This window comes from Phocoena sinus, chromosome 8 (assembly GCF_008692025.1).
Source record: "Phocoena sinus isolate mPhoSin1 chromosome 8, mPhoSin1.pri, whole genome shotgun sequence".
NCBI lineage: Eukaryota > Metazoa > Chordata > Mammalia > Artiodactyla > Phocoenidae > Phocoena > Phocoena sinus.
Window position 1 is genome coordinate 14,588,465 of NC_045770.1, and position 11,690 is coordinate 14,600,154.

The following is an 11,690-nucleotide window of genomic DNA, read 5'->3' on the forward strand; positions in this document are numbered from 1 at the left end:
AAAGCTCCGTTTCTGCTGAGATACTACCTACCACTGAGGTGTGTCCCACCCACCTTATTTGATCCTTGGTGGCGTCCAGAGGAGCCAGTGGGGCCAGTGGTCCTAGAAGTCTTACTCATCCCCTCCCGTTTTCTATTGTAATGTACAGAACCGCCAGTTCAGAGCGGTTGTTTGGAAGTAGGGGATTGTCCTAGATCCCTGGGCTAAGATAGAGAGCTCCCTCCAGAGGTCACTTCATCCATTCTCCTGCCTCCAGAGGGCTCTGCCATGTGGTGACTGGCCCATGCTCTCTGTGGCTCCTGCAGGACCCCGAATAAGATCCTGGAGGACTGGAAGGTGTACGTGGGCACCAACAACCTGCACCAGCTGCCCGAGGGAGCCTCCATTGCCCAGATCATTATCAACAGCAACTACTCGGACGACGATGACGACTATGATATCGCCCTCATGCGGCTCTCCGAGCCCCTGACTCTGACCAGTGAGTGAATCCATGCCTGTCACACCCCACCCTGCTCATCCAGCAGCCCTGGGGCCCAGCCTTTACACTTAGCAGCATCCACTGACCCATCCCAGGGTCCAGAGCTTCAGCATGGTGGACGTCAAAGATTTTTAGAGATCATTTAGTGGAACACCTCTGTCTTACAGTTAGGGGAACTGAGACCCAGAGGTTGGAAACAAACTTGCCCCAGTGACACATCTGACATTGCAAATTGGTGACAGAGCCAGGGTTTGGATACTGGCCTTCATCAAGATAAACAGATCAAATTGTTTCACTGGTATATCGAGCACTTAACAGAGACCAGACCCTGTGGTAGGCATTTTACATCTACAGTTTCATTTACTCTTCACAACCCATCCTGTGGAGCAGGTACTATTATTAACTTCATTTTACATTTGAGAAGAGGAGCTTTAGAGAGAGAGAGTTCCCCGAGGCCATGCAGTAATGAGTGGCAGCTCCAAGACTGGGTCCAGTTGGGTCTGGCTCCTGAGCAATGCTCTTCCCATGCTGCTCTCTGCTGGCAAATTGCCAACACCAAAGTTGTGAACACAAGAAAATTACCTATACATCCAAACATCTAACTGCCGTGAGAGCTGAGGGTGGAGCTGAAGACCAAATGGGGCTACAGGAAGGAAATGCTACCGAAGTTCTCAGGAGATCAGGGTTTATCTTCATTACTTCATCCACCCATTTGTTCACGCGTCAATACTGTGTGTCTACCACATAGCGGCTCTGCAGTTTCACTGCAAAGAGAACAAAACGGATGACACACACAAACAGCCACTTAGAAGCTAGTGATGTGATGTCGGGGGCACCCCGGGGAGCCGTGGTGGCACAGATTCAGGCACCTAATCAGCCTTGGCAGGCTACAGAGGCTTCTGGAAGCCTTGGAGGGCTCTCTGCTTAGTCCAGCCTTTCTGGTGCTCTGGGCCTGTGAGCGGGCCTTTGCCGGCACATGAATTACGGAGGCGGTGTTGGTCCTGAGTCACGGCGGTTAGCTCATCACAGCGGTGTGCGGAGGAGAACCCCAACCCCAACGCAGGACTGGGCTGGGTGGAGCTGGCCTAGAGCCGAGCCCAGCAGAAGCCAAGCCCACCACCCGCCACGGGCGAGCCCTCTCAGCCCTTCTCCTGCCCCTCCTAGCCTTTTCTGTGGAGCCTGGGGCGGTGAGATGGGGGTGCCGTGCTGCCCCTGCCCTGCCCCTCGCGCACACATAAAAGCGGGCAGGCAGTCTGAAGGATCAGAACAGGCCTTCCCAGCCTTGTAAAACCCAGACTTCATTTGGCTAACCGTCCAGATCTTACCTGCCATCACCCCAAATCCCCTGAATATTATTTGGAATTCCGAATAGAATTAATTTGTAAAACTAAATTAAACCTATTATAGCACTACCTATGCTTTTCAGACTGCAGCAGTCCCTCTCTAGACTCTGATAGCCGCTCCTACCCCCTCCCACTCTCCTGGGAAGGAAGAATATCTCTAGGCTGAGACACTCACAGCTTAGATTTATTTAGTCCTGTGGTCAGACCATGTGCGCTGATTTTTGGTTTAGAGATCAGGGCAGAGTTTCTTTTTTTCTTTTTTTTTTTTTAACATCTTTATTGGGGTATAATTGCTTTACAGTGGTGTGTTAGTTTCTGCTTTATAACAAAGTGAATCAGTTATACATATACATATGTTCCCACATCTCTTCCCTCTTGCGTCTCCCTCCCACCCACCCTCCCTATCCCACCCCTCCAGGCGGTCACAAAGCACCGAGCTGATCTCCCTGTGCTATGCGGCTGCTTCCCACTAGCTATCTACCTTACATTTGGTAGTGTATATATGTCCATGCCTCTCTTGCCCTGTCACAGCTCACCCTTCCCCCTCCCCATATCCTCAAGTCCATTCTCCAGTAGGTCTGTGTCTTTATTCCTGTCTTACCCCTAGGTTCTTCATGACATTTTTTTTCTTCTTAAATTCCATATATATGTGTTAGCATACGGTATTTGTCTTTTTCTTTCTGACTTACTTCACTCTGTATGACAGACTCTAGGTCTATCCACCTCATTACAAATAGCTCGATTTCGTTTCTTTTTATGGCTGAGTAATATTCCATTGTATATATGTGCCACATCTTCTTTATCCATTCATCCGATGATGGACACTTAGGTTGTTTCCATCTCCGGGCTATTGTAAGTAGAGCTGCAATGAACATTTTGGTACATGACTCTTTTTGAATTTTGGTTTTCTCAGGGTATATGCCCAGTAGTGGGATTGCTGGGTCATATGGTAGGGCAGAGTTTCTTAAACTGTCTGGTAGGCTGAGCACTTCGAAGTCACAGTACTAGCTGAGGAAACTTGTGAAGGCTCACTGATAAATTAATTACCCCATAAAAAGAGTAGAATATATAATAGTGTTACATGTTTTTAAGACTGCATGTCTCTAAAATAGGCACACACTATTTTAAGAAGTCAAGTTTTGTGTTTTTGCTTAATAATTGATGGCATCCCTTCATTTATTTTTTGTTTACTCTCTAGCAGAGAAATGTGTTCGACTCCCAATTTACAGGAGAAAAATTTTACATTCATTCTCCCTCCCTCTGTCTTTCTCCTCCCTCCATCCCTCCCTCCCCCCTCCCCTTCCTCCCCTCCCTCCCTCCCTTCCTTCCTTCTTTCCTTCCTTCCTTCCGATGAGCACTTTCTATGTGTCAGGCACTGTTTTAGGCACGGGAAGCTGCAGTGAGCATAACAATCGTGAACACTGCAAACATTCTATCAACTCTTTTCTTCTTGCAAACTGGTCGATGCTCTAGTCCACATGGGAACACTGGTCCTCAGAGGGCGCTTATGAACTGATGTACAACCGCACCTTCTATATGATTCTGAGTGTGGGAGCAAGGGAGCAGCAGTTTCGTGGCCTGTGCCTCTAGGGATGTGCTCTCCCCATTTGGAGAGGTTGTCTCACCCAGGAGAGAGAGGCTCAGGCCCTGGCCAAACAGGGGTGCCCTCCCCAGACCAGGCAGGACACACCCCTGAGAGGTCATGGTAGTAATACCTGGGATCTAGCCTGCACTGCTCCTTGCTCTGAGGGACAGGCGTGGAAGAGGCTCAGCCAGGACAGCCACTCTTGAAGAGAGAGACCCTCAGCCACCCAGTACCAGCTTGGCACAGGGGAGCTTCCAAGACATATGCATTTGCCCACATGTCACCCACTGAAAAATCAGAATGTCTGGGGGACTCTGATGGCACCCTGAAGGCTGGAGGGTCAAGATAAAGTGATTGAGTTTCTTGCCTGGTCCGTTCAAGGCCCTGAAAGATTCAGAAGCACTCTGGGGGGAAGGAGGAGGTCCTGAGACATTGGTACTCCTGTCCCTCCACACACACCCCCCACCAAAACCTCCAGCCTTGTCCCTTCACTGATGTCTTGAGGTCTTGTCACAGCACATGTCCACCCTGCCTGCCTCCCCATGCATGGACAGACCTTCAGCCTCAATGAGACCTGCTGGGTCACAGGCTTCGGCAAGACCAAGGAGACAGATGGTGAGAGGCAGATGCTAGAGTGTGTGGTGTGTGTGTGTGTGTGTGTGTGTGTGTGTGTGTATACATATGTGTCTGTGTAGAGTGTGTGGGGGTGATATGTCAGGGTATAGAGATGAGGGTCTACCTAGATGAGGGTTTGGATATATAGATTCATGGGCCTTGGTGTGAATGTGTGTGTATATACACCTGCGTATACATCAAAGCAGTTGCTGTGACAATGCCCCAGCCAAGAACACGAGGAAAACCCCTGTCTTTGAAAGACCTGGGTTCATTGCTCATTGAACCGAGGGAGAACTCACACCAGGGAGAACCGTGGGGCGTCTCAACAAGAGGGTGTCAGAAAGGACTTATAGGATTCGGGTGCTTTGAAGGGGGTTCAAAGAAGTGAAGTATTTCTCTAGATTGGTTGCCTGTAGGAGGCCGGGTAATCCTGTTGAGTGGATATCTTAATGATCTCATCTAGAAAGAGTTAATAGACTGAGTCTGAAGCTGTAGTTGGTGAAGAAGCAGTAGCTGCTCATCCTGGCTGGGACAGGGGGCTGTTTGGTCCTTTCGTGGTTTGACCTACCTTGTGTTTTGTCTGTGCTGAAACAAGGCTAGGAAGCGGTTTGGTTTTCCCTCACTTCATCATGGTCACAGGTGGCCGTGCCTGGTGTCCGGTCTGTAAGATTATGTATACCGGGCAGGAGGGCACAGCAGTCAGCTGGCCTTGCCGTGAGCGTCGTGAGCTTGTGGCCGCCGCAGGTGTCAGGGCCTGCTCGTGGGATGGAGCGGTGACCTCGCTTTCATCTTGGCCCTGTGACTGACTCGTTGGGTGACCGTGGGCAAGTCCTTCCTCAGCCCTAAATTTCTCCTTCTGTAAATGGATTCATCACACCTGCTCTCCTCAGAGCACGCGGTTACCAGAAAGAAATGATCTATTTGACGTTGCTTTGGATACAGAGAGGCACGGTGCGGCATGTAAGGCAGCCCGAAAGGCCTGTGAGTTTGTCTGTGTACGTGTGTCTCTGTGACGCGTAGTGAGTTGTGTCTGGTGTGAGGGTGTATGTGCCCATACATCCTGGGTGGCCTACCATGGGAACGGTGCCCTCCACGCCCAGGAGGCTGCCAGTCTGGGGTGTGGGGTGGGCAGCTGGAAGGCCACAAAGCCGCCCGGAGTCTCACTCCCTTCCCTTCTTCTCTCTCCTCCACTGCACTGAAGAGACGACATCCCCATTCCTCCGGGAGGTGCAGGTCAACCTCATCGACTTCAAGAAGTGTAACAACTACTTAGTCTACAACAGCGACCTCACCCCGAGGATGATGTGTGCGGGGGACCTGCGGGGAGGGAGAGATTCCTGCCAGGTGAGGCTGCTCCCACGTGGGGCTCAGGCTCTGGGACCCCAAGGGAAGGGAGGAAGGCTGAGGCTTTGGGGTCGGAGGGAGAGTCAGGTGCCCACCGTCTCCTGCCCAAGGGCTGCCCCTCTCACCCTGCTGATGCGTGTGCCCTCCCCTGTAGGGAGACAGCGGGGGGCCCCTGGTCTGCGAGCAGGGCCACCGCTGGTACCTGGCAGGAGTCACCAGCTGGGGCATTGGCTGTGGCCAGAGAAACAAACCCGGCGTGTACACCAAAGTGACGGAAGTCCTCCACTGGATATACAGCAAGATGGAGGTGAGAGCCCTGCGGGGTGTGTGTACCCAGCAGGTGGGGACTCCCAAAGGTGGGGTGCCTGGAAGAGGGCCTAGCCTTTCCCCAGGGTCTCGGCGAGGTCCCCTTGCCCCCTCGCCTTTGGGGGTGTTCAGAATGTGGAAATGACCAGGACAGGACAGGAGTCAAATATTGGGCCGACCCCAGCTGCCTGTGCTTCTTCCGCCCCTTTTCCTCCTGCAAAACAGAGCTCAGAGGGTTGGAAAGTGGTGGGTCTAGGCTGGGTACCGGCCCCAGCCTCTGCCCAGTGATGGCCGCGTCGTGAGCCCACACACTGACAGGAGGAGGCCTCCCCTTATTGGCAGGAGGTGGGTCTCCCGGGAAACTGGGCATCAGGAAATGGAGGTCTACCCCCCACCTCTGTGGACCCGGTCCAGCTCCTACCTTCCCTGGGCCTGCATCCTAGCTGTAGGGCAGGGATGCTGTGCCAGCCCTTCCCTTCTCTGCCCAGGCAGTGAGGGCTCGGGTGGGGATGGGAAGGCTTCTCTGGAAGTCCAGTGGGGCGGGTCCTGTTCCCATCTTTTCCTCTGGGCTGCCCCTCTTCTCTGAGGGGCAGTGCCTGATGACAGCTGGGCTGAATTTTAGGCTCTGAGCCCCCACCTTCAGCCTTCTGTGTTCCAAGCACACGCTGCCCACCCTCACCCTGTTCTCCCTCTCCTCAGAGTGAGACGCGCTTCTAGAAAGCCTGAGTCCGGCTCCACCGCACGGCACTGGCTGCTGTAAAGACTCTGGCCAATGTGACCGGGCCATAGGCACCATCATCTGGGCTAAAGGCCACCAGACACCATCGTTAGTGCCACCTCCACTGTCTGCCACCTCTGTGAATACACATGTGTGTGTGCATGGGCACACGTGTGTGTCACTGCTTTCCCAAGGTCTTCAGAAACCAGGAGCGCTGTCAGCTCTTCTCAAACACCGGGCTGGAAATCACCTGAAGAGAACTGTTTGGACACCATGGAGGTTCCCACAGGGGTGACCATAATGGATGCAGGAGGTGGAGCCCAGGGAAGGGCCTGGAAGGTCACATCAGGAATTCTTGCTTCTCTGACCCTAACTTGGAGACTAGTCCAGAATGGGCTGCCCCCCCGCCTCCAGTGGCCCAGCCATCACTGCTGTCAGGGGCCAGTAATATGTTTCATGGAGTACTGGGACCATCCCTAGTGGGAAGATATTCCCGCTGACCTTCTGCGTGGCCTCTCCCCTCTCAGCCCTCCCGCTTGGGCCGTGTCGTGGCTGTCCCCGCTGACAACTCAGGACAGGGCTTGCTGTCCTCGTTTGGTCACAGGCTGTTGGAGGAAAATTTCATTTCATTTTATTTTTATATTCAAGAAATAGAAGTAGATGTATTTTAAAAATTCTCCACAAATCCCAGGAGCAAAAGAATCTAAAAGAAAAAGAGTGGATATATGTACATGTGTAACTGAATTACTTTGCTGTACACCTGAAACTAACACAACATTGTAAATCAACGATCCTCCAATAAAAAATTTAAAAAAAATTCCAGGAGCCAAGAGAGCTAACGTCAATCACCTTAGGAACTCAGAGGGACTCCCGGCAGCTGTGCCCCTCTGCAGTCCCACAGAAGGCTCCTGCCCTCAAGGGGCCCTTTGAGATACTCAGGGAAGCAAATCCTCACTTGGGCTGGCGGGCAAATCCATTACAAAGAGAACCACAACTGTTGCTGCATCCAAGGGCTGCAGGAGCATGAAGGAACCAGTGCTGCTTCTCTGTTGGCCCCGGAGCCTGGGAAAATCGAGGTGGATGGGCATCCCTGGTACCAGGGCTGTCCTGGGACTTTTGGAATTTCTTCTCAGCTTTCTCCATTTCAGCTTCTCATAGACACAGTGTTGCCATGAAAACTGCCTTGGAGAGAAAGCTGGCTCTGTCCCCAGGCCCTCCAAGCAGCTTCTCTGAAGGATCCGAGTTGCCCCTCCTGCAGGGCATCAGTGCGTCTAGTCCCCGCACCAGCTGAAGTCCTGGACCTTCCCCATCCTTTTCTCTGGGGCGCCCGATCCTCCCGCAATCCCATTCTCCTACCATCTTTGGGCCTGTCTGGTAGTGCTATGACTCCCATCGGCAGGGTCCGAGCAGATCAGCCCAGCCCAGCCCAGCCCAGGCAGGCGGCTTCTGGGGGGATACACTGTTCTGGAAGAGCAGCTGGAATTGGCTAGCGTTCACTGGGCAGGGTCTGAGGGGGCTGGTGACGTGTTATCACAGCTGGGGCTTTTTGGGGGACGGCAACATTCACATCCACAGCACCCCTAGCAGTGGTCTTCAGCAATAAATGTTGCGTGACCTGAAAAATGTGTCACTGGATGTTTTCACGGTACCCTAGGTAGAAAACTGAGATCGTCCACCCAGGTGCCCAGACATCCTCAGTTTTTGTTCTTAGTTTTGGTTCTTCAGTTTGGGGTTCTGCTCATTTAATCATACATTCATTTATTTATTCATTTACCCACCATATGGGTGCCTGCTCTGTACCAGGAACTTGCGCCAGGCCCAGGTGGTACAAAAACCACAATGGTCCTCAGGAAGTCATGGTCGTGACCCAGTGTGATAGAAGCTGTGGTTCAGTGTGGACACCGCGCTTGGAACACAGCCAGTAGCTGCACCTAGAGAGGTCAGGGAAGCCTTCATAGATGAGGTGAGATTTGAAATGAGTCTTAATAGAGTAGGTGAGTCTTCACCAAGCAGCTGGGGTGGGGCAAGAGCAGGCCAGTGCCTGTTCTGTTTCCCTCCTTCCTCTTTCTCTGCCTCTGACTTTGCCAGCTCAGCAAAAGGCATGTTTACAAAGAAGCCCCGGTGCTTACTCAACTGTTTCCAAGAGAATTGGATGGGCGGTCCCACTGGCCTCTTCTGAAAGATCTAGCCCTTCTTGCTCTGCACTTACTTTTCCTCCGTTTAATATCAATATATTGACCTCACCCATTATGATCCATGATGAATTCCCAGCACCCTCAACACACACGCATGCCTCCAGCCATGAGCGCAGACTTCTCCAGACCTGCCCCCATGGGCCTGGCCTTTGGACACCCCAAGATTGTTTAATCTCCCCTGTCAACGCCAGGGGAAATCCTTCCTCCAATTATTTTCTCGCTCCGTCTGCACGACAAAGCATGGGGAGGGGGGGCAGGTGCCAGGCTTACTATATTTTGCAGTAGGGGGTAACACAACTGCTGTCACAGATCCCCAAATTTCCCACAATCTCAGTGGCTTGACCTAATCCAAGTTTATTTCTCATCTACCTAACAGTCCAGTGAGGGTGTCTGGCCAATGGGAGGCTTTCTTCCACATGATTTTTCAGGGGCTCAGATTCTTTCAGCCTAGTGACTTTGTCATCAGCTTCCAGCCGGTGGACAGAGGAAAGAAAAGATGAAGAAAGCATTTCCACTTCTTAAATGCTCTGGCTCCGAAGTGACACATGCCATTTTCACTCATATTTTATGGGTGTCAACAGATCACATGGCACCACCTAGATCAAGTGGGAAAGACACTAAGAAAGTCAGTCCCTGGGCAGTTCCCATGCAAGAGTAAACACCTCTTTTGGAAGATAACTAGCCATCTCTGCCCCCCAGAGGAAGCTGGTCATATCCCAGAAGCCAGGCCTTGGGGCAGAGAGTTAGGGCTTGGGGCATTTCTGTTCATTTTTACTTGGGAGCCAGACCCTTTCTCTCCTCTCTTGGCTTCCTAGGGCAGAAATGGATTTGCTGGGGGTGCAGAGGTGTGTGTGTCAGGGAGAGGTAAGAGAAAAAGCAGTATCTAGATGGGAAGAGAAAAATATTCCTTAGACCCAGGACATCTATAGAGGCTATAAAAATCATGGAGGGTGGGTGATGGGATTTCCCACATTGATCCAGAATCTCCAGGGAGATGGGTGTGTGTACCGAGGGGAGGTGTTGCTGGTGACACTGTCCTATTGTCCCTGGGTCCCAGGCATCTCCAGGTTCCAGTCAAACTCTCTGGCTTTGTCAGCTCTGTTGACGGCTGAATTTCCCTGGGGAGAGGGGGAGGGTTAAGTGAGCGCATTGGGGGTGGGACAGGTGATGATGGCTCTTTGGAGAAGGAGCCAGTTACAGTCTTGTTGCCCATCCAGCTGCCTCTGGGGTTTGGTTAGATTCCCAAGACCTATTGTTTTCCATAATTGCTTAGCTGATGTCCTGATGCAATTGGGAGGACATTGAGAGACGCACATGGAGAGAGCTTCTCGTAATAATGGTGAGGATGATGACAGTAATAGCTAGCCTTTGCTGAACGTTTGCTATGTGCCAGATGCTGTGCTCAACACCTGATGTGTATTATCTTCTGTGAGCATGAAGTAGGCGTTGTTATTATCTCTATTTTACAGATGAGGAAACAAGGCCAAGAGAACTGGAATAAGCTTCCCCCAAACTAACAACTACTAAGTGGCAGAGCTGGACTTTGAATCCAGGCCGTCTGATTTTAAAAGCTGCTATAAAAGCAGGTGGAGGCTTCCTAGCTGCCGCCTCGTGGGGTCTGCCATCTGGCTCTGTGGATCTTTCTGTTCTCCACCAGGCCTGTGCTGTAGGAGGGGCAAAGTGGCACAACCCCCCAGAGGAGGATGGGCATATCCCGTAGAGTGTCACATGACCAGAGCCTTAGACCATGCAGCTTCTAGAACCTGGGACAAATGCATCATGGATGGGACGAGGCCCCCTGGCACCTTCCCCACCACCCCCAAGTGGATGGTTTCTGGGAGACCCTCCCATGCCATGAGCCACTATGGCCCCAGGACACCTCCCTGTCTCCTCCATGTGGGTGGGTGACTCTGAGAGGTACGTGCCACTCATTCCCTACCTCCTCTGCACTGGCCCAGGCTTCCTGTTCCTTGGAAACTGCCACCCAGCCCAGGGAGAAAGCCCCATGCTGGTCTTATAATGGGCCTACCCAGGGAACACAGAGTGCTGTGCTCGGGTGATGAGCAGCTGGGCTGCTCCAGGCCGGAGCCTTTTTTGGATGAGTCCTTTGAGAAGGGAGGAGCATGGCTTGCTCTTTGGTCCTTCAAGCTCAGTTCTTGCCAGCGAAACCTGTGGATATAACAAGCTGTCTCCTCTGTCCAAGTCCCAGGTCCCAGAGTTTCTTCACTTTTCATACAAGGAGAGAGCTGGGAGCCTTCTTTGAATAATTCCTCCTAATTACACTATGTTGTAGTGGAGAGAGTCCTGGAGCTGGAATCAAAGCAACCTGGAGGTACAAATTCCAGCTCCGCCGCTTGTTTGGCTCTGTGGCAAGCCAATCTGTTCCCTCATACGTGAGATGGGTGTATCTAGGGCACACGTTGCTGCAGGATTAAGTGGGAGGATGCACGTATACACACAGGGCAAAGTGACTGGCATATTAGGACCTCTCAACACATGTTGAGTTTGCAACAAAAGGGCCAGATCCTTCACCTCCGTATCACTTCACCCAATAAGTGAGACAGGAGAGGGAAATTTGGAAACATCTCCAGGGCTTAGGAAATTTGCCATTTCTCTCCATAAACTTTCCTCTCGGTCTCATAGCAATGGGCTGATCTTCCATGGAGATGACACTACCATCTGGGGTAGATGGCTGTCCCCTACGGGTGGCTTCTCTAAGTCATGGAGATGCACTGAACTGAGCTCACTCTGCTCTCTCATCACTGATGGGACCAGGATGGATTCCTGTCACTGGCCCTGCTCTGGTGGCATCTGACTGCTCAGACAAAGGAGCTGACAGTTCAGGGCTGTGAGGGGACACACATCCTTGTTCCCCGTGGACTCCTCCATCCGCGGCCATCTGGCTCCTGCCCCATCATGTCAGTGAACTGCCATGTTGCCAAATCTGATGGAACATTTTTAGTCCTCATCTTACTGGAACTGCAGCATTTAACTATTGAGTACTTCCCACTTTGTGAAGTTGCCACGGCTTCCGTGGCACCAAGCTCTCCCAGTTCCTCTCCTGACCCTCTGGCTGTTCCTTCTGTCTTCCACAAGCTCTGTAAAT

At 52.0% G+C, this 11,690-nt stretch overlaps 1 protein-coding gene across 1 annotated transcript in view; it reads left to right on the forward strand.

Annotated features, from left to right (window-relative positions):
* The window catches only part of TMPRSS13 (transmembrane serine protease 13), a 30,589-nt gene extending 22,619 nt beyond the window's left edge, over positions 1-7,970 (forward strand). The window contains exons 9-13 of the mRNA XM_032642133.1: positions 306-478; positions 3,923-4,021; positions 5,223-5,365; positions 5,520-5,672; positions 6,371-7,970. Coding sequence (XP_032498024.1) covers positions 306-478; positions 3,923-4,021; positions 5,223-5,365; positions 5,520-5,672; positions 6,371-6,388 — 586 coding nt within the window. The 3' untranslated portion in view covers positions 6,389-7,970. The remainder of the gene's footprint in view (positions 1-305; positions 479-3,922; positions 4,022-5,222; positions 5,366-5,519; positions 5,673-6,370) is intronic.
* The last annotated feature ends 3,720 nt before the right edge of the window (positions 7,971-11,690 follow it).